This window comes from Carassius gibelio, chromosome B14 (assembly GCF_023724105.1).
Source record: "Carassius gibelio isolate Cgi1373 ecotype wild population from Czech Republic chromosome B14, carGib1.2-hapl.c, whole genome shotgun sequence".
Taxonomy (NCBI): Eukaryota; Metazoa; Chordata; class Actinopteri; order Cypriniformes; family Cyprinidae; genus Carassius; species Carassius gibelio.
In genome coordinates this window covers 20,792,798-20,815,222 of record NC_068409.1, presented here as the reverse complement: position 1 = coordinate 20,815,222, position 22,425 = coordinate 20,792,798, and the positions used below count along the sequence as shown (strand labels likewise).

The 22,425-nt window shown below is 37.6% G+C and overlaps 1 protein-coding gene across 8 annotated transcripts in view; it reads right to left on the bottom strand.

Moving 5' to 3' along the window:
- tenm2a (teneurin transmembrane protein 2a) overlaps positions 1-22,425 on the bottom strand; it is a 404,535-nt gene that overhangs the window by 89,223 nt on the left and 292,887 nt on the right. For 6 of the 8 annotated variants that reach the window (XM_052574348.1, XM_052574345.1, XM_052574349.1 and 3 more), the window contains one exon: positions 6,347-6,556. The exons of 1 other annotated variant lie outside the window; for it this stretch is intronic. In XM_052574348.1, the coding sequence (XP_052430308.1) occupies positions 6,347-6,556 (210 nt within the window). Of the gene's footprint in view, positions 1-6,346; positions 6,557-18,046; positions 18,193-22,425 lie in introns of those variants that run through there. One more of the 8 variants, XM_052574352.1, reaches the window with a different exon arrangement.

Sequence of the window (22,425 nt, the reverse complement as noted above, 5' to 3'; positions counted from 1 at the left end):
CAACAAAAGGCTCTTCAGATTATAAAAAGGTAAGAAAGAGACGGTTCTTTAAAGAACCTTTGTCTGAATGGTTATTCGTGCAACCAAAAATGGATCTTTTACGGCATCGCTGTGAAGAATCTTTTTAGCACCTTTATTTTTAAAAGTGAACTAGCTGTTATAAATTCACTGTAAACCACGGCTTCTTTTGGATTATTGCTTTACTTCACCATTGATAACCATTCTAAAGTTGCTGTGAATTGTAAAGATTTGATCATTTTTAAATTTTGATAAGTCACATGGCATTTATGGCTCTGACGATTGGCTCAAAACTTCCTGTCAGCAGAACTAAAGGCCTATTAGCAGAGATCAAAACACATCATTCTCATAACCTTAACCAGCACAGCAATTGTTAATGGAAAGCTTTTTCTACACTAGGTATTCCAGACCTCTTTGTTTACAACACTGCCATATGAATATTGTTGTTTTAAACACTGCAGACATATTAACTGCAATCATGGCCTAATGGATAGAGAGTCGGACTTGTAACCGGAAGGTCATGGGTTCGAGTCTCAGGTCAGGCAGGGATTGTAATAATAACCAGCGCTCTTTCCACCTTCAATGCCACAACTGAAGTGAGACCCTTGAGCAAGGCACTGAACCCCCAACTGCTCCCCGGGTGCTGCAGCAATGGCTGACCACTGCTCCAGGTGTGTGTTCACTGCTGTGTGTGTGTGTATGCACTTGGATGGGTTAAATGCAGAGCACAAATTCAGAGTATGGGACGTCACTTTCATTTTTTTTTAACTTAATTTGCAACTAAAGTGTGTTATTCTACACTCAACATTCCAGCAAAAACCTGATATGACAACATCATTAATAGCAACTCCTAGCAAATAGAATAATAAAACTCCCAGGCAATCAATAGACACAGAATTTATAAAGAAGACAGATAGCAGACATTTTGCTTCCAAATGCACAAAAAACACTCCGACTTTTACTCACACACAGTAATGTGATCTGACTGAACTCACGCTTGCGTGCTAACATACTCACATGTGCTCAGGCTAAGAATGCTACGCATTCGTTCACTACTACACGCACACTGGAAACATGTACACCCCCTACAACTTAAGCACCAAAGCACTGAGGATTATGTGTGTGTGTCTGAAAACACTGAAAGCGTAGTGGAGTTTTGTGCCAGTCTCAATAGCGCAGCGTGGAGGTCATCTAGCTTGACACAGATCCAAACCTACATGGTTCAGCTCGCTCTTACTAAAAGCAGATCCCCACACACAGTCCGGCCTGCCTGAGGTTAGCACTTAAACCCACCCCCTGCTCTTTCTGGGACCATGCCTGTGCCGGGCAGAGCAGAGCGGAGGCGCTGAGCAGGATGCAATTGGCTTTGAGTACACTGCATTAGTTTCACAGTAGAGCTCCGGAGGCCCACTGGCAGCGGGAACAGAAAGCCACCATGTTTGTTTTCCAGGCCCAGCCTCAGTAAAAATGTTTATTGATATTTTCTGTGGTTCAGCGCAAGTGTTGGATGCTGAGGAAGGATGCCCGCACAGCAGCCGCAGCCAAGAGGAGCAGTAGGCGTCAAGACTTCTGCTTTCTTTCTCTCACAAGAGCAGAACACTGGCCTAAATCTTACAGAAATTCAAACGGCTTTGTGAAGTCTGTTTGTTACCATCTTTAGCAGTCCCATTTGTGAGTTAATTTCTTTGAACTGGTTCAAACTGACTTGCAAAGCATTTGTAAATCACTTGATCATAAGAGTAAAACATATTAGAACCATAATTTGATACAATCTTTGTAACCTAATAAAATAAAATAAAAAAAAGTTTTTAACTTAATTTATTTGACTATAAAACAAATCCTGAAATTAGTTTTTTGCTGAGGAAGATTTTTGCAGATTTTTATTTTTTATTTTTTATAAAGTTCTTAGGGCATTATTTTCTTTTCCCTACTGAAGGTTTGCATTATTGTGTTATTCATCAGAGCACAAACATGCTAATATAAAAGCAATAATTATAAAAAAGCAATTATGCAATAGTACACCCTTAATTACCACTGCAAACAGAATGAAATTAGCTTTTAAATGTGGGTGTCGAGTCTAAACTAAATAGCTTCCACAGTTCCCTTATTTTTCTTCACCACCTTTAATACATTCCGTCCCTCTCACTAACACGCGAATACAAAAACAATAACTAAATGAATAAATAATAACAATAATAATAAAACTTGCGCAACAGCACATCGTTAATTACCACAGCATGAAATTAAATTAGCTTTAAAAGGCACTGTCAAGTCTAAATGGAATTGTTTTCGCAATTTCTCCAAAATGATCACTCGTATTAATTAGTTAATCTTTTTCTCAACAGGTTCACTGAATGAACCTCTTTTCAGTCCCATTTCTCATCCCTCATAAAGACACTTACAGATGCCCGCTCCCTCAGAGTGAAGGGACAGCAGCTGGTCTGGAGGTCATGCTGTTGAACTCCTGGACATTTATTCTGAGGTTTAATTAAAACACAGCTCGGTTGGTGGTAACAGAAGTAAATGCAAGCTGTAGGCTGGGCTCCGAACGAAACATTTCCCTCACATTCCGCCTCTTTGGCCCAATCCCCTCCTGTAATGAGCAATAATAACAGTCTGCGAGAAGAGTCATCAAATCAGCCTGAAAATAAACAGGCTTTTGAAACCCCTCTCTAAAACCCTCCCACACACAAACACACACGGCCTTCTGTTCTGAGCACAAAAGCTTAAATACCCTAATACAAAAACAATAACTTAAAAAAATAAAAAAAACAAACTATTATGCAACAGCACGTCTTTAATTACTACTGCAAAACAGCATAACATTAGCTTTAAGGGGGCATCCAGTCCAAACTAAATTGTTTCAACAGAATTTCTTCAAAGCACACGGTGATTAAAAATTCATTGCATGAGGATCTACGGCTGATTTCACTGGCAGGAGTATGTGACTTTGGAAGTTGCTAAAAATAGCTAGCCGACACTCTCCATTTATAATAAATGGAAAGAGATGCAAACACAAGCTCTTCCTACACACACACACACACACACACACACACACACACACACACACAGTGGCTCTTTCCAGGAGCTCTCTTTGGAAAGACACCTAATGCCACAAATCAGCTTCAGTGTTTTTCAAATATACAGGCCGTGAATCACATTATCAGCAACCAAATTAATGGACTTTTTTAGAGGGCATCATGACTGATTTAATTATTGATAATAAGCAGAAATGTTTCTTGAGCAGCAAATCAACACATTAGTATGATTAGTAAAGGATATTGTGACACTGAAGAAAATTCAGCTTAGGAATAAATGACATTTTAAAACCAACTACAATCGAAAATGTTATTTGAAATTGTAAAATTTCGCAAAATGATTGTTCAAAAAAGAAATAAAAAAAATCTTACCAACTCCAAACTTTTGGATGGTGGTAGATTTATTTAAAAGAAAGTGTTTTCCAACCTTCTATGGCTTCAGTTTTACAAGCCTTTATGTTGAATTTCATCACGTTTCTAAGAGAGCTCTCTTTAACACAGCCAGGCTGCCAGTCACAGAGCCTCGCTGACAGCTGCAATAGCTCAAGTAATGACTGTGGCACCGTGTGCATGCCACCAGTGTCAGCGCTACCCACTGGCAGAGACGCAGTCCAGCTGTGCAATATAACCCACTGGAGCACAGACCTGCAATAAACACTAACAGAAATATAGAGATACACATCGCTCTCCTGAATACTGAAGTTTTTATATGTTTACATTCAAAACCAACCAGTAATAAACAGACTTACCAGACTCAAAAACATCTACTTAGAGCACTTGACCAGATATTTCAATTCCTGCACGGCAATCACCCTCAACAAGCTCACAGGACATTTAATTGGACTTAATCTCACGGAAACGCACATTTCCAATCTCAATCCAACACCCCAAGATGTAAAACACACAGACACACACACACAAAGAAACTAAACATTCTCAGACTTGTACACAAAATCCAAGCTCAAGGCAATATGTTAATAAGCTAATTATTTAGTGCTTTATTTTCAGGCTAATTGCATGCGTTGAAACTCCTCAGAGCTGAATGTGTCATCAGATCAAGGAAATGCAAACTATATGACAAACTTGCAAAGAATATGAAATATAAATAATTATTTGCAAGCATATGATATTCAAAGTAGTTATTTTTTTCCAAATGCGATAACGACCCGTTCATTACAAAAACAATGAATGGCATTTGTCAAAGCGGTCTTATAGAGCTGATTAGAATATAGAAATATTCAGATATTTTCTCCCAAATTAAAATTGCAGCATGATTAGGGTAATTTAAGTACCAAAGTGATGCAAAAACAAAAGAACTAATAATTGTATTATTATGTCCACCACCATCATCATCATCATCATCATCACCATCATCATCACTATTGTTGCTGTTCTGTTGTGTAGAGGCTGACATATTTCTAATACTAATCAGTTAGATTCTTAAGCAAAAAATCTATTTTTGCAATTTCCTTTCAGCAAATGCAAATTTGATGGCAGCTCAGAAGAAAAAACGAGAATACTAACAGGCTCAACAAAGCTATTAGTGGTCACCTTGCCTGCATTGAGAGACACTGTGATTTCCCCTCTCCAATTTTTGATCTTCTCTCATCCATAATCCTTCTGCCGTCGTTCTAGAGCCGCGGAGCTGGCAGTGTTGGAGTGAATTTATTTACAGCGTGGTTAGTCTGCAAATGATTGATGTTGCTGCAGCAAACAGTAAACCAATTAGAGGCATGATGTAATGTCATTTTAAAAGGTTTATAATCGCGTTGCTTCTGAACTTGGGCCCCTGATCAGACGTAATAAAGATTTATAGCAGATCAAAGGAGAGGCTAATGCCATTAACAATAGATTATATTCTAGCAGAAACTACATTAACAACTTTTTTCCCTCCTCTCTGCTAAATATATCCCCTGGATTGCAGATTTGGACGCGGGGCAAAGTTTGGAGGACTGTGCAGCGTACGGAGCATTAATTACTCTGAATGAGCACAGCTGTACTAAGACGACTCACACACACACTCTGTTCAGTCTGACCTGTTATAGTGAGCTTCTACACAGCCTGTGAAAGTGTAATAAGTCACCATAATATAAGTGCTTCCTATGCTGCACCCTTGTGGGAAACCAATGCTGTTTGATTTAATTTCCATTTGTTGTCACCATGAGCTTCATTCGTCATAAATATAATCTATTCCTATAACAAAATGACCTTTTCAGAAACAATACTAACACTACGTCCTAACCACAAAATGACAAACAATAAACCCAATTTCTTCCATGTTGTGGGCCATCCATACAGACCTTGTTAAGACATCAGAAATCCATCCAAACCCTTCCAAGTTACACCAGTTTAGTTATTTACAGTGTAAGTTTCAGTTATGAACAATTATTTCAGTTATTACAAACCTGCTCCACTTTAAATATCCAACTTTGTGTAAGTTTGCATCATTAAAATACTATTTTGGTATAATTTCGATATGGCAGTATTTATACAAATAGTATTACAGTATAGTTTAGTTGATGTAATTATATCATTTTTTAAATATTTTAATTTAACTTTCATTTATATTTCTGCCAATTTTAGTTTTAATAATTTTATCAATTCAACTTATTTCAGTTAGATTTTTGTTTTAATTTAACAACAACAAAAAACATTTAATATAATTTTAATATAACTAATTTGTAGTTTGAGAAATTTGAGTTTTAATCATTTTAGCACTTCAGCTTGTTTCAGTTAATTTGCAAAAATAGCTTTTCTAAATTCCATTTAGTTTTAATCTAATATTTAATCTAATATTTTTATTTTATTTTTATCTCAGCTTTATCTGAATAAACAACAACAACAAAACATTTTTTAACAGTTTTAGTTAACAATAACAACAACACTGTACTACTGTATTACTGATGTGATAGCTACTGAAGCAAAAGTGTCTGAAAAGTCTGAAAAGAAATATCAGATCTGGATACATAAAATTTTAAGAATGACTGATCTAAAAATACATATCTAAGACAGAGGAAGAGGAGGGAAAACTGAAATTTGTCCCTGTAGTGTGACAAAACCATTCCTTTTCAGTGGGAGGTACTGATATCAACCGTCATGATCAACAGCAGTCACTGTCAATGTTTTGAACAACTCGGTTTTTATCTCTCATTTTGTTGATGATATTGTATTTAGTTAAAACACAGTGTTAGGAACTATTATTTTCATAGTGGACAAAAATACAGGACACAGAAAATGAGTAAGATGGCAATGGGGCATCAGCCAATGAGATGTGAGTGGGAGGGGCTTACCAGTAGGGGGCTGGGCCCGGAGCAGGTATGAGTTGGGGGAGATTTGGTCCTCCGGGTGGGGCTCCAGCATGGTGTGGGAGGAGCTGCTGTCCAACAAGGGCACTTGACACTCCCTTATGGTAGGCGGGGCTGGATGAAGGGGGACGGGTGGGGGAGAAGGAGCAGGGGGCAGGAGGCTGGAGGAGGCTGTGGAGGGAGGGAGGGGACGACCTGAAGAATGGACAGATAAAAGGAGGAGACAAACTTGTTATGATCATGTGACATGACACAGGGCAGGTATCAACATACTAACATGATAGACGAACAACATTTAAACATTCTACAGCAAGCAGATTGCACCGAATCAAGTGACAAATGAACTCATTTATGTGATAATGCACTCATGTGATCAATTGTATTCGAATGACTTCAATGAAAATCTCTGAAGTCAACATCAAATGGCTTTTACAACCCATTTTACTTTTGTGATATTATGTGTTTCCATGTGAAACATCAAATTTAATACAAAAAATGCTTTGCGAGATTTGATTTCATCCATCAGGAATTGACTGGCTCATGAAAAGTGTCTGTTTCATAGTAAAATTCGTTCAAAATATGAGTTTGGAGTGGGTTAATGGAGCACTATGCCCCTCCTAAAACACCTTGGGAACCCATTTCTGAAGAGGCTTTTTACCCGATACGTGTAGGATGAAGATTAAGTTCACCCTTGAGAACATTATTATGCATCCCAGTAGTAATACTTCTACAAATGTATCGTACTTTACTGTTATTGCCGTAAACTTTATTATATTAACCGGGAAGCTTTTACAAAGGCTCCATTGCTTACAACAGTAGCCTGAAACAATGCATAAGTAGCTATCTGCCTATTGGTTTCTATTAATTATTCATATTAAGTTGTTTCTGAGGCAGTGCAAGTTTTGTCATTTTGATGAATGATTATGGAAACTTTTTGAATTTAAAATAACGTACTTATAAAATATGCTCAGAAACATGTATTAAGAAAATAAATGGTCAATTTTGTAATTTTGATGAAGGATTATGATTTTTTTTCCTCTTAAGAACAACATGTACTGATAAAATGTGCTCAAAAATATATTAAGAAAGTAAATAGGGTGAATTTTGATTTCAAGCTGACCTTAACCATAACAGTCCCCTGTGCTGTTCATGTTGCACAATGCACTCATAAAATATTTCCAAGGCGTTTCTCATAAAAGCAAGCTATGAGGTCACAAAGGAAATTTATGGCACAAGTTATATGAGCCCATAAATGCATGCAAAATTTATGTGCTCACACCTGTGCATAGATAACGTGTGCTGAAAATGGCATCATGCTCAGCGTGCATTGAAAATATACAAACAAAAGTACAGTGACCGAAGCAAATAGTTGGAATGTTCATGTACATGTGTGTGTGTGTTTGTGAGTTATGGAGTGCTTGGACTGCAGAACAGCAGACAGGAAGTGCTGCTCACAGCATTTTTTTGTCCAGTAAAACTCCACGCTGGGAGCATTGCATGAGCACATTTACACACAGACACAGTCTACTTCATCACTGTAATACAGATGTTACGGATGTGATTTCCCAAAAGCATCCTGTAATAGAACCATATACATGCGCTATATGACAATAAAGAGCCTGCAGTTATGAAGCGCAGGTAATTTTTTTGCTGCAAACAAATGCACGAAGGGAGCTGGGCAAAGTCATTGGTTTTAAATGCATCTTGAGTTCCTGAGTAATTGCCATGACATCGGAGGTAAAATTGCAATGTTTTTTTTTTTTTTCTTCAAAGAAGCGTGTGCAGTCAGTCCTCATAAAGGCGGAGGAATTAGGAGGCTATTACCTATCTTAATTACTCCTGCAAAGACAGCACTGAGGGAAAAGACAGTGCTCGCTATTATCTGAGGACGACTGAGCGGCAATCTTTTAAGATTCAGATCAGTAAAACTAAAATGAAAATGTATTGGCCATCGTTTTAATTGAGATCAAACGAAGACTGTGCACTTTCTGTCTTTTAAGAGTCGCTTTAACTTCAAAAAGCCACATGGTACACAAAACAGATTATCAAGCGCATACACACAGCTTCACTTTCATCTTCCTTTCATCACATCAACCCCTGACTGCCTGTTAGCAGGAATGGAAGAAAGCGAGAGGGTGAAGAGGTGTTTTTGTAGAAGACCTTGAATGCAGAAAGTGTATGAGCACATCTGACTCAACTTCCCTCTTCAACGCTCGTCACACTTCTCCCCATGACTCTTTTGTCAGTATGCGGTCATTCAGGGATATTGAGTGAAGGTTGCTGGCTGTGCCTTGTGTTATTGATTTGGTTCATTGCTGCCCTGTGTCAGAAACACACCTCCATTCACACACTCACTCACAAAACACAGGGCCCCAGTGCACTAAGCTTATTCGATAGATTTTTAATATTGTTTCTATATTTATTTTAGATTTCATTTTAGGTGGTGGGTCCAAGCAAGTATTTTGTTACAGTTACGTTTTTATTTGCTGTTTTAAAGTATTATTAAATATAAAAATAAATAATAACACACTAATAACAAAAATGTTATTGTTAACTTAAATTGACGAAGTAAACAAAAACTATACACATCAACTAGCATTCAAAAATATTTATAAATGTTTTTGAAAGAAGTCTTTTATGCTCACCAAGACCAAGTTAAAACAGAAATATTGTGAAATACCTTTGCGATTTAAAATAAACGTTTTCTATTTTTAAAATGCAATTTATTTCTGTGATGGCGAAGCTGTCACAGTCTTCAGTCTTGGATGATCCTTCAGAAATCATTCTAATATACAGATTTTCTGCTCAAGAAACATGATTATTACGATCAGATTTTTTGTTGTTGATGTTGTGCAAACTGTTATTTTATTTAACAATGTTTTGATTAACAGATTGTTCACAATCAACAGCATTTATTTTATATAACAATATAAACGTCTTTACTGAGATTTTTGATCAATTTAATTTGCTAAATAAAACTACTCATTTCTTCTTACCTAAATTGACAACAAGTCTAACTATATAAGGAAATATAGCCGGCTGATTGGATTGCTTGTTAAGAAGACCCCAGGGACATGGGGCAGAGTCCCTGTAAATAATAAAGAGAAAGACGAGGAAGGATATGTTTACCGTCAGTATTTCATAAAAGCATCTATGGCAAACGCATCTGAGAACCAGTGAATGGGAAGAGAGAAACAACGAGAGAGAGATATGGGGATCTTCACTAATGCACAGAGGAGATGAAAAAACACTGAAGAGCTCAGCGAATATGCAGATGAAAGAGCGCAAGGTTAAGTGTGCTGCTGGCTGATTAGCTTGACTTCTAAAGAGATGGATCAAGAATTCGACCATAAAAACACAGAACGGCAGAGCTGCATATGGGTATCTGAGGATACTGTAGATGAGCAGCTGGAATTCTGGGAACCTGTTCTTGTCAAACAGTAGACAGAAGCAGCGTAGATGCACCAATGAGTCATTTTCTCTGAACAGAAACAGAGAATCACATGTGTTAAGTTGCAATGAATACTTAAAACAGTTCAGAGGCAAAATGTTTATTGACGTTGAACTCGTTTTAACAAGCACACAATATTCATCACACAAAACCATGACACCATTTTCAATGGACCATTGCTTCAATAATGAGAGTATTTATGGCACTGGACAAGAGAAGCCTGTGTGTGTATATGCATGTGTGTGTGTGTGTGTTGGGGGTTATTAAATTTTTAAATCACTTTAATTACAAAAAAAGGAAAAATTGCATTAGGTGGCCAAAAGCAATTATAGGAAACTTAATCTCCTTTGCAATTAGGCTCAGGGGCATTTTTTAACTATTGTAATTTATTTTTGCTACATTTCTATAAAGGTCAGTATAAATTGCTTTGTGTTATTAGAACAAAGGCTCGTTAGAAGGGGGCTGGATGGGGGGGCACCTGTTCCTCTAGATGATTCTTCTCCTTTGCCGTCCTTCCTAAATTCCCGTTATCTCTCTGGGAGGGGATGTGCTACTGTGGATCTGCGGATTTGACCTCGAACGTCCCCTTGAATTATTTTTAAAATACTATCCAATTTTTGGTTTCCTGAAAAGTATCAACTTTGTGCTACTTTCAAAATATTGCACTGGTAGTTTGAGCATCAAAAAGTTGTTTTAATATGTAATTTAGTCAAACGCAGCCTTGGGTGAGCGTAACAGACTTCTTTCAAAACTTTCCAAAACTATCCAAACCCCAAACTTTTGAACGGTAGTTTGTATTTTCTGGAACTTTTTGTTTGGGGAAAACATATTTTCAAGGTTTTGCCAAATGAACAATCAATATCCAGATACAAAACAGTATAACCTATTGGACAGACTGTGATTCTATCCCGCACAGGCTTGATTTTATTACCATAAAATGAAATATGCTGTCTACTCTGACAGAAGTCTATGAGCATCATTTGTGTACCTTTCCACATTGGCTGGTCTCCTAGAGCTAAAAAGAGCTGTCAGAAGTACTTTGGGATCAGTCTCTCATTACCCAGCGTTTCTCCAATGTCGTTGCTTTTAGGCTTTACTCCATTTTGATAAAACTCGATTTGAAAAAGTTTGTGGACTGACTACTTGAAAGTGCACTGTGATGCTTGGCTTCACGCAGTTCATAATTCATCACGTTTAAGCCAGTGCCTTGTTTTTTGAATGCTGCTGAGTCGAACTTTTCCATCACTTGTTGGAGCCTCTGGGTAAGTGCGCTCAGAAAATTACATTATGTAATTTAATACCATTATGTGAAAATCATTTCGGTAGATTCACGGATTATGGGATAGAAGTAGACATGCCGCTGACTGAAGCGGTCCTGTCGGCAAAGTCTTGTGAATACGCTCGCAGACGCATCACAATACCGCGGCCCGGGTCTAGCGGCAGCACTAAATATCTCCACCCATCTGGCCAGTGAGAAGACGGTGAGCCAAAAAGGCCAAAAAGCTCTGGAAGAGACAGCTGGAACCCAGTCAGATGGAAAGTGACAAATTACCGCCCTAATGAGAGCCATTCATCATTTCTCCCAAACTCTCTCCTTCCCTCTATTTTCATCAACAGCACACCTACACGTTTAGCACAACCGTCATCCAACACCTGCATTCAAACATGCTGAAGATGGGGAGGAAAAGGAGGCGGATTTGACCTCAGAATATAAGAAATGCAACACATAGTTTACCTTACAGGTGTGCGAGAGGAAATGAGGAGAAAAGAGAAAAGCAGGACGGAAAACAGATGTGAAATACCCAAAATACCCCAGAATTACTAAACCGCATTGATACATTTATTCTATATAAAAGAGGTAACAATAACAATAACCCTAGTATTTCACCAAAAATTGTGCTTGTGCTATGTATTTTTTATATTTATTTATAAAAGCATATTATTACACTTCATGTGGGAAAAGTTTAAATTGTAAAAACGAGTCTTTTGTACACTTAAAAAATCATGAATAAAAATTCTGCCATCATTTATTATTAACTCTTGTTGTTTTAAAACTGTATGACTTACTTTCTTCGGTTGAAAATAAAAGATATTTTGAAAACTGAACAACATTGGACCAAAAAACAAAAAACAAAAAACAAAACACAAAACAAAACACAAAACACAAAACACAAAACAAAACAAAACAAAACAAAACAAAACAAAACAAAACAAAACAAAACTAAACAAAACTAAACAAAACAAAACACCTGTTTTGGTGGACTGTCTCTTTAAATGTGCAGAAGTCATTCATATGAAACCCTTTGAAATCATTCACTTATGACACAGAGCACTAAAGGCAGCTCACTCGTGTGATCCAGGGCAGGAGGCCATCTTATGCCCGCTGCCGCTAAGATGGCTGCCGCTGGTCCCGCGTCTGTCTCTGCCAGAGAAATTTTTAGGGCAGATAGTCTGGATGCTCTGTGATTGGCTCCATTTTCTCATTCTGATGTTGTGTCTTGTCGAACAGACTGACAGGACCCTAATCTTTACAACCACTAAGCTCAGTCGGGCCTGTCAAAACACTAACGCCCATTTCACACCATCAGCCAATGCTAATGGCATAGCATGAGTTCAATAATCACACACACACACACACACACATAAGCATTGGCAGAGTTGTGTTCCCTTCGTCCTGGTTTATTCAGCTGAAAATATCAAAGCACAAAACTTACTGTAAGCTTCCCACAATTACGAAAGTTAGCTTTTCTCATCTTAAAGGTGACTTTACAGTTCTGTTTCTCTTTGATGTTGAACTCCAAGCCTGTATTCCCCTTTAGCTCAGAGCTCCTTTATAATCCTGCTCATTTCTTGTCTGTCTGAGAATGACTTCAGGAAATGCAAGTCAAATCTTTCAGCGTGAGGGGACAGAATGCAGCACTGAGACACATCGGCACAGCTCCTCTTCACTTTAATGGAGGATCAGCCAAAAGACTGAACTGTAATGGATCTGGTGAGTCCAGATGTGTCGAGGGCCACTGCAGCATCTCTTTTGTTATTCTTCTTTGCAACCTATCTCACTTTGTGTTCAACACGGTAAAGTTTCTCTAAGAACCCCCATAAGCCAGAACAAAAGTCTGGATACACGTTTAGCTTCATTTCATTTTATTCTTCAGTGAGTGAAACCTGGTTCTTAAGGGGTGAAGTAAACTTAAGAAGGTGAATGCAGGTCATTTAAATACCATTTTCATGCACTTGCCACAATCAACAATGCAGCAGTGTTGTTACTGTAAAATAAAACTATTGATTTTTGGTAATAATAAAAAAAAAAAAAAAACTGAAATAAAACAAAGTCACAAAAAATATAAAACACATAAAAAATGTATGCAATTACAAAATTCCACAACATATAAAAACATAAATCTTAAAAAAAGGTAATTTAGAATATTAATAAATATTATGATAATATATAAATAACACTTCTACAATATGTGTTTAAGCTTGAAGGAAAGCTTAAATATTTCCGGGTGAACTATTCCTTTAAATACACTTCTGTTTGTTTCCTTTTTAACATGTCAGCAACCTAAATGCTCGTTAATGATAGCAATTCATCATCTATTCAATGCTATGCTTATTTACTGTTTGGGCCGTGCGCTGCAGCGCTTCATGCAGGACACTGCACTTTGATTCATGATCACTGACTAAAATACGTCCTCCACTGATCACAGGTGTCAGTATGTGTCCTTCTCCGCCAGACCATGATGCTATGAGCATGTGCATTGAGGACAGTGAATTTAGTGCAGTCATAAACACACACACACACACACACAAACACTGTCAATGAATGGCTCAGGCCTCTGTCCGCTCACTGCACGTCATTTCCATATAAATTACATCCATGCTGTCTTTCTGGATTGATGATACTGTTATGGATTCCACACCTTGTTTTACCTTACAGAAGAGAGAATAAATAAATAAGCTCCATCACTCAACAGCCCCACCTCCGAGCCCACAGATATACATGCACTTGTTCAGCCTCCCAAAAATCTGCTTAATATTTTAACCCGGAACAATGATATTTGGCCTTGCAAAACATTGCGTCATGAAAAAATATTAGCAGAAAATATAACAAACAGGACAACCATCTGTGTCCTTGTTCAGCACAATCAAGGTCCTCTAACCCAGACACTCACCCCCCATAGTGTGTTTAGCAGCATTTCACTGTACTTCACAAACTACAAATGTTGAGTTTGTTGACTATAAGAAAAGCAATGTACTTGTATACCTATACTGTAACATTTACTGTATATATACTGTACAATTTATTATATTTTATATACAGTATAAACATTACATTAGTATTTATAATATTTATGCATAATGATATTTCACATATTTTAATATAACCTATGTATATGAGCATAGTATTGTAGGCTACTTACTAATAAATAAATAAACTAGATACATGCATTCAAATTTTCTTTCCTCTGGAGAATCTGACTAAAAATATTAGTGGCTGACTGCTCAGTACAGATGTAATACCAAATTAGATGTTTGAATAACAATTTCACGCCCCTAATACCGCCCTGTAACCAACCGAAATTATGCTTTTGGGTTATTTAGAAAGTATGAAAGGTGCTTTGATATATCATTCTTACACTTCCTGTTACATGCATCAAAACAGGAAAGAAAACTGCACTCGTCAAGAGATTTCATGGGTGTTTAATGCAGCCAAGAATTTTATATGAGTGCGATATTGCTATAAAGTAAGAAGAACACAGTAATGCTTGTCATTTCACTCCCAGAACAAGTTCTACAATATTTATAAAAAGCTTTTTGGCAACCGCACACATCCGTAAGCAGTGCCGCACTTGTTTATTTACAAGGCTAGACAAAAAAAAAGCTCTAAAACACTGCATTAAAAAGTAATATCTACTCTGACATCGTGAGGACATGGCGTCAAGCTCCTTCACCCCGTGAAAAATCAACTTTCCGCTGACACACACTCTTGTGTTTTGCTCAAGGAAGAAGTTCATGAGACGATGAGCTGACACACAGGCAGAAGCTTCAGGGCCAAACTGAAGAGGAGAGTCGTGGATATGAGGCAGTGACATCATAAATTTGCAACCTTGGCTAGGGTAATTGCAGAAGTGATGTCACTGCCTCTTAGCATCTTTTGCCTAGGATGAACTTTATATTTGTTGCTGGAGACTGCAGGGCTCTGCTCTAAATAGAAGTCTGTGCTTGTCTACTGTTCTCACAACCTTAACATCATCCAAAGAGTTAGCATTAAACACTGTGTAGATACACTCTTCCTAAAGGTGCTATCGGTGGTTTCAAACCAGTAGAAGAATAGGATAAACATCAGAGCAGATTTGGAGAAATATAGCATTGGATCACCTGCGCACAACTGGATCCTCTGCAGTGAATGGGTGCCGTCAGAGTCCAAACAGCTGAATTCACACAAATATGCATGGCTGTAAGAAACATTTGAGATACCCTCACTTCTCTCCAAAATACATGTTCTTCTCACATCAAAATCCAGCACCATATCATTGTCACTTCTAAACAATGTTTGAGCTGCGCATATTTCTCTCCAGATTCAGACGGGACAACTTTTACACAGCAGAAAGCCATATCATGGATAGAGGACTTGCAACAAACATCTTTATTAATTAATTTGTTTATTACAGACACACAACTTTTCACTTCACAGATAGATGGACTGGAGTCCATTGTATTGTTTTTATCAGATGTTTGGACTCTCATTCTGACGGCACCCATACACTGTAGAAGATACCTTGGTGGGCAACTGATGTAATGCTAAATTTCTCCAAATCTGTTCTGATGAAGAAAAACTCATCTATATATTGGATGCTTTGATAGTCAACGTTAAATGAATCAACAAATCAAAGGCTGAGAACAATATTACACAAACAAAACAGTTACAAGAAGACCAATATAAAGGCTAGAATACACTACATGCCTTTTTAAAATCCGAACAGATTTGAAAACACTTGGCCTCATACATTTGCAGACTTTGTAAACGGTTACAGAAGAAAAACTGGGCATTATAAATTAAATGACTGAGGTTTATACATTTCTTACAAAGTTAGCAAACTAACTATCATCCTAAAATTCTATGTTAAACTAAAATCATCCACGAAACAAAGTATGAATGGTGTCATGCACAGCAGGTTCTCCTCACTCATATCAGCTGTTCGGTGTGAAAGTATATAAATTGCTAATTATATTCCAGCCCACTCTCTTTGATGTCTGTGACTCTGATAGAAGCAAGTCTATTTTTAGCAATAAAGCACAGAAAAAAAAAACTTCCCATCCTTTCCTTTCCCTACCTCCAAAGCCTCTGTCTCCTCATCTCTCTAACCCTGCCTCTTCCTCCTTACCAGTGATTTGCTGGAAACTATGGTAATTTTTTGTTAGGGTCATTTATGCATCTCTTTTGTCTTTAGTGTGAACAACAGATGCAAATGATAAGTATTTATAGACGTGACAATGCAGTCACAGTGGGGTGTTTTTCTACCTCACACACACTCGGGGGCTGTGGTTTGAAGTGCCACTATGAGGTAAATTCATCCACCTTTTGCATCAGCTGACCCTGAGGAGAGAGCGTGTCCCTGTGCTCAAGTGTTTGGATGAACCCTAAACACCTGATGCAACGCTCGTGTGTAATGTCTGACATTACATCACACACACACACACTTAAACACACACATAAACCATGACATCAAACAAATGATACGGGGGATTATGAATGAAATCATAATCGACACACCTCGCTCTTTCTCTCTCGCTCTTTACCAAATCATTTAAGATGAAGGAGAGTCTGTGCTTTCTATGAGTTGAAAATGAGATTTTTAATTACTGCATGACCTGGGGTATATTAGCAACATATTAATGTGCGTCATTAACCCAGTGGTAACTAACCCCGTCAGCTCATTAACTACATGTGATTGGACCTGAGTGAGCACAGGCGAAGCTCCAGCTCTCATCACAACCACCTGTGATGATAGCACATATCCACTAATTAGAGACCTCGGAATATGCACACGCTGTTATCTTGTGGTTAGAAGAGCAAACACACAAGGTCTTTATGAAGCGGGAGGATATCATTACTTGAAGAAGAAAAAATCCGTTTTTAGACAATAATTGTGTTTAATCATACAGCATTGCAAATAATAAGTTGCAAAAGTGCGATTTTGAATAAGTCATGAAGCAAATTTACCTGTAAACATACTACTCACCTACGTCAGAAAACTATATATATAAGTAATTTTTTTTTATGAATCCAATTCAAAAGAGGTCAACTGAATGAAGTGTTTCATGCTCATCAAGACTGCATTAAGTACTGCATAAATACTTTACAGTTAATAAATACATAAATTAATAGTATAACAATTTAAAATATTTGCTTTCTACTTGAATATATTTTATATTGAATATATTCCTGTGATACACATCACATGATCCTTCAGAAACCATTGTAATATAAATACTTGGTGCTCAAGTAAATTTTCTTATTATTAATGCCGAAAACAGTAAAAAAAAATTGTGACTTTTTCAGTAGTACAGTATATGTGATAACCCTTTAAAGGTGTGCAATATGCATTATTGCACAATATTACTTTGTAATACATTATACTTGTAATGCATTGTATTACAAGGTAAAGCAATAAAATAATCATGATGAATAATATTTACAAGTTTAATAGAAAGTAAACTTTACCTTCACCTACATGCTTCCTTATTAATCTATTTAGGGCAATATGGACTAATTAAGATAGTATATTGTATCACCTAATAATGCAGAGAAGTGTGTATTACACACACGTACACACATGCCGTTCTAAATACACACAGGTTCATGTGAATGCCCTGTGTTCCCATACATTCATGCTCTCTCTCTCACACACACACACAGACACACACATAGTGAACAGATGGCTGTGTACATTGGTAGATATGGTGCTTAATAAATGCACCTGCACACCTTATATCGAGTCATTCTGAACAGCTTTCATTTCCAAATAAACGCACAAGAGACCGTATTTGACCTTGCGAAACCCAAACAGGGTAGAACTCTATAAGTCTCCCACAATTCTTCCTCACACACACAATCTCCAACTGGCTTAACAATCAATACATTCACCGAGTGTTTCACCAAAATCAATGCTGTGACCATACAGAAATGATCCTATAGTCTGAGGCCATATCTAAAGTAAAGAGAGTCTTACCTTCTCCTGTCTCCATACTGCAGGAGTCAGCTTTATTTCACCCGTCCATGACAGGAGGACACCATGTCTGTCAGAATGCCTGTCTCATTGATTCATTTACACTAGGAGACACACTTACAGTCTCACTGTGCTTCTGTCAGTGTCCCACTTCCACAGAGACTTCGGCTAAGAGCGAGGAGCTAAAGGAACTCCCCCTCTCTCTCTCTCTCTCTCTCTCTCTCTCTCTCTCCTCCCTCCTCCTCTCTTGGGTCCAGTTCCTGCATGTTGTGCCATTAGTAAAGGGTCTCTGTAGAGCCGGGCGGATGCTTTTTATCTGTGTTTGGAAGAGGCCAGTCACATTGCGTTTGTGAGGACGTCTCACATGCATCCAGGGGTTATTCAAATGGCTTTCTTATTTCTGTCTTTTTTGCAAGCTCAACATCTTATTTTCACATTAGGCTTCTTCATCCAACCCCCCTCCATCCATCTCTCTGAGGAGGGAAGTTGTGAAGACAAGCATCACATTCACACCCGGCTATGACCTGATGTAGCAGGCACGGCTACGAAAGCACTTAAGAGAGCTGTTCTGTCAGCGCTTACGAGGTATAGACACCATACATTAAACAGAGTGCTTTAAATGAGCACGAGGGCCTGAGTGAAGACGAGACGGACAATAATGTCTTGGAGATTCACCACAAAAGCTCTTCAGGTTTGTTCCGCTTAGTTGCAGCCCCAGACGGCACATCCACTGACCACTGAGTACATGGACCGATCGTCTGATGCATACTTAACACACATTTATATACACTTTCTTGATTTGGCAAGTTGTGTTCTAATTGGATGGTTTGAGCTGCTTGGAAACAAATTTACACGGTACCAGGTGGTAAAGTTAGTGCTTTTAAACTACTTCTGGATTTGCCACGGTTTGAACAAATTAGTGGCAACCAATATACATTAAATCATCTGTACTGAAAGGACAGCAATTTTGCTTTGGAGACTATTTCAATTCTGTGAAAAAAGATTAATAATAATAAAAAAAGAATAAAAAAAAAAAAAAAAAAATTCTATAATAATAATATTAATAATAATAATAATAAAATATTTTAATTGTTACTGTTATAATTATTTTTATAATTATTTTTATACATGATTTTCTGCTTAAACTAATAATAATAATAATAATAATAATAATAGTATTTTATAACAATTTAAAAATAATAATATTTTCATTATTACCTAAATATTTTTAGCTTAAACTCATATTATTATGATTATTATGATTATTATTATTATTATTGATCAATATAATAATAACAATGTATTACAAACGTTGTATTATTATTACTGTTATTATTTTTCATGTTTATTTTACACAATTTTTATATATTTTTTTTATTATTGACATTATTACAATTATTATCGATCAATATAATATTATTATTATTATTATTATTATTATTATTGTTGTTGTTGTTGTTATTGTTGTTTTTATCATTTCCCCCAAGCTGGTCTATTACTGTGATTTGATTATGATTCGGAGCAACTGATTGAACAATTTAAGTAATATAATTTGATTACTTTGGAACAAAAATGAATGAATGAATGAATGAATAAATAAATAAATAAATATTTATTTATTACAAATATTACTATTCACCAGGCTTGGAATTTTGGAAAATAAATTAATGTAGGCTAGTATCAACTATGATGTGATTTGTCAGCTACTACAAATTGGTCTATTATTATGCTATTATGCATTTCAGATAAACACACCGCTAAACAGCACATAAAACCAAAACAAACTATGGTTGTTCGCTTATGTCAGTCTCTTTTCCAATCTAAGTGGGCGTTTCTTGGCCAGGATAAGCTGCAGTGTGGACCAGACCTCATGCTGTTCAGTCATGCTCTTTCTACACCGCATTCAGCCTCACATTGACTCTGAAGCGAGTCACGTTGACAGAGAAGGAAGTTGTTTTTCAAATCAACCCACATGATGAAATTCAGCTAGGGAGGGTCTGAGGAGAAAGAGCGCTTTCTCAGCCGATTGGTGCACAATGGTAGCGGAATGACAGGATCTTGACATCTTTCCAGGGCTCGCCAAACAACCCCCCCCCCATGCACCCATGTCTTTGCATCCTTCATTGTGTGTAAGTGTGTGTTTGGGCATGCATGTGTGTGAATCGAGGAGGGAGGGGGCACTTAATTGGCATTCCCTTGTGCGAGGCTGGCGGTATAAAACCAGTGGGATGCCTCTACCTTCATTAGGTTGCGCTGATGATCCAGCTGCATGTTGCAGAACAGGCGTTTTACGCCCCATCTCTTTCCTTCTTTTCTCTCTTTTCCCATTTGTCCTCGTTCTCCCTGTGTTTAATTTTTCCATGTGTGCCTCAAAGCGTATGTATAGCTCTATATAAGAGAACAAGAACTCTGCCAGCGGGTGCAGTCAGCCAAAAGTCGCTTCCAGCAAAATCAACAAAGGGACTTATACTGTACACTTCACCTCCTCCTCTTCCCACCTCAGCCCCCTTAGCTCGCATCTTCCGCTCCCCGTGCCAAAATTCCAGCACCCAGCTGGAGGAAACATAGAAAAATGTGTCCAATTATGATACAGCATGCCCAAACTCTGCTAATTAGCGCTAATTCAGTGACAAATGGATTCTTCTTTGAATAGTCCTCCACTCAGGCTCAGCTGTATTCACCACAGTAATATGCAGATTGCCTTAAAGTGGCTTATAATGAAACTGTGAGCTGCATCTCAATACGCCAAAGTCAGTTCAGACCAAGCCAGTTTGCGAAAAACAAACCCCACTTCAACAGTATAGCCACTGAAAATGAGAAAGACTAGGGAGAAATCTGAGAATAACAAAAGACAGGAAGACAAGTGGACAAAGAGGAGAAAAGAGAGTGAGATGAAAGCCATCTGAGGAGTTTTGGGACATTTAACAAAGCTATGAATAGATTAATCTCTGGCTTCCCATCTGCAAAGATAACGGCTAGGTTTCTCTCGTTGGCGTCGGATTTAATTGGGAGTGACAGATAGCGGTCAGGACATCACTGGGATGCGGTTCCAGCTCAGCTCTGTTAATAGACTTTCATCTGCCCTGGACCAGTTCATAGAACTGAACGTAGCTAGGCCGCTCACATGCTCGGTGGAGGAAATGGACGGCCACCTAAAAAAATGAAGTTCAGTGTTGATGGTGAGTCAGCGGGAGAGTGGAATAGATGGCGGGATGCGCACATACTAATTACTGTCTGACACAACAGCAAATACAAATTAAGTTAAACATTTAGCTCACTCGTTTGTGAGCGACTTAATCGAAACCCTTCAGAAATATACCAGTTTTAAATAAAAAAACACAGAGGAAGACATAAACAGGATTTTGAGGTCTGTGCAGACATTGCACAAACAGGCGCCAGTGTTTGGGAAGCTTCTTTAAAAGCTGTGGCTTGCCAAGTTAGTTTAACTAGAGTCAATTAATTAGAATTAATCCTATTTTCTAATGCTACATATAAGAGAGGACCCATTTAGAATGAACCGATTCACTACAATGAGTCACACTTTCCAAAACAACATATGAGACATGGCCACTTAGGATGAACTGATTCATTAGGATCAACAAATTAATTATAATGAATCATACTTTCTAATGCTACATATTAGTGAGTGAGGGCCATTTAGGAAGAACTGATTCACTACAATTAGTCACTTTCTAATACAACATACAAGAGAGGGCCATTTAGAAGAATTTGATACACTAGAATGAATCAGACTCTCCGGTGCTACATGAGAACTACTTAGACAAGTCTGTTGAAAGAGTATTCTCTAAGTGTTTGGTCATGCTACATCACTACCTGCCAGAAAAAGCAACAAAAAAATTTGGAAGACACAAACAGCTCAAAACTTGTTTTAGGAAAAAGTGCAATTCACTTGTGGAGAAATTATTAAACATTCTTCTCATTTTCCATTCGACTCCATTCTTGCTTCTTTTATCTCTCCTTCAGTCAGTCTGCATCTTCCCTTTCCTCCGTCATGCTGATGTCGATCCTGTTAACATTTCTCCAACATCCCTTTCTCTCTTCCATCAACATTAGTCGCCGTAATACTCTAATACTGCTCCTAATGACAGTCAATACTTATAGCATTATGAGGGGAATGGACAAGCGGAAGGGAGAGGTGGATATTCCCATGTCTCTCTCTCTCTCTCTCTCTATCTTTAGAGAATGCAATCATGATCAGTTAGCACCCAGCTCTGCACACTCGCAGAAGGGAGCCAAGCAGAAAATTGTTTTGGACATTGTGATGAGAAAGAGACTTTTTTTTTTTTACATTTACATTTTTAATGCAAGAAAAACATTGTCTAAGTTTTGCATTTGATTATACAATTTTCATAAACCAAGCA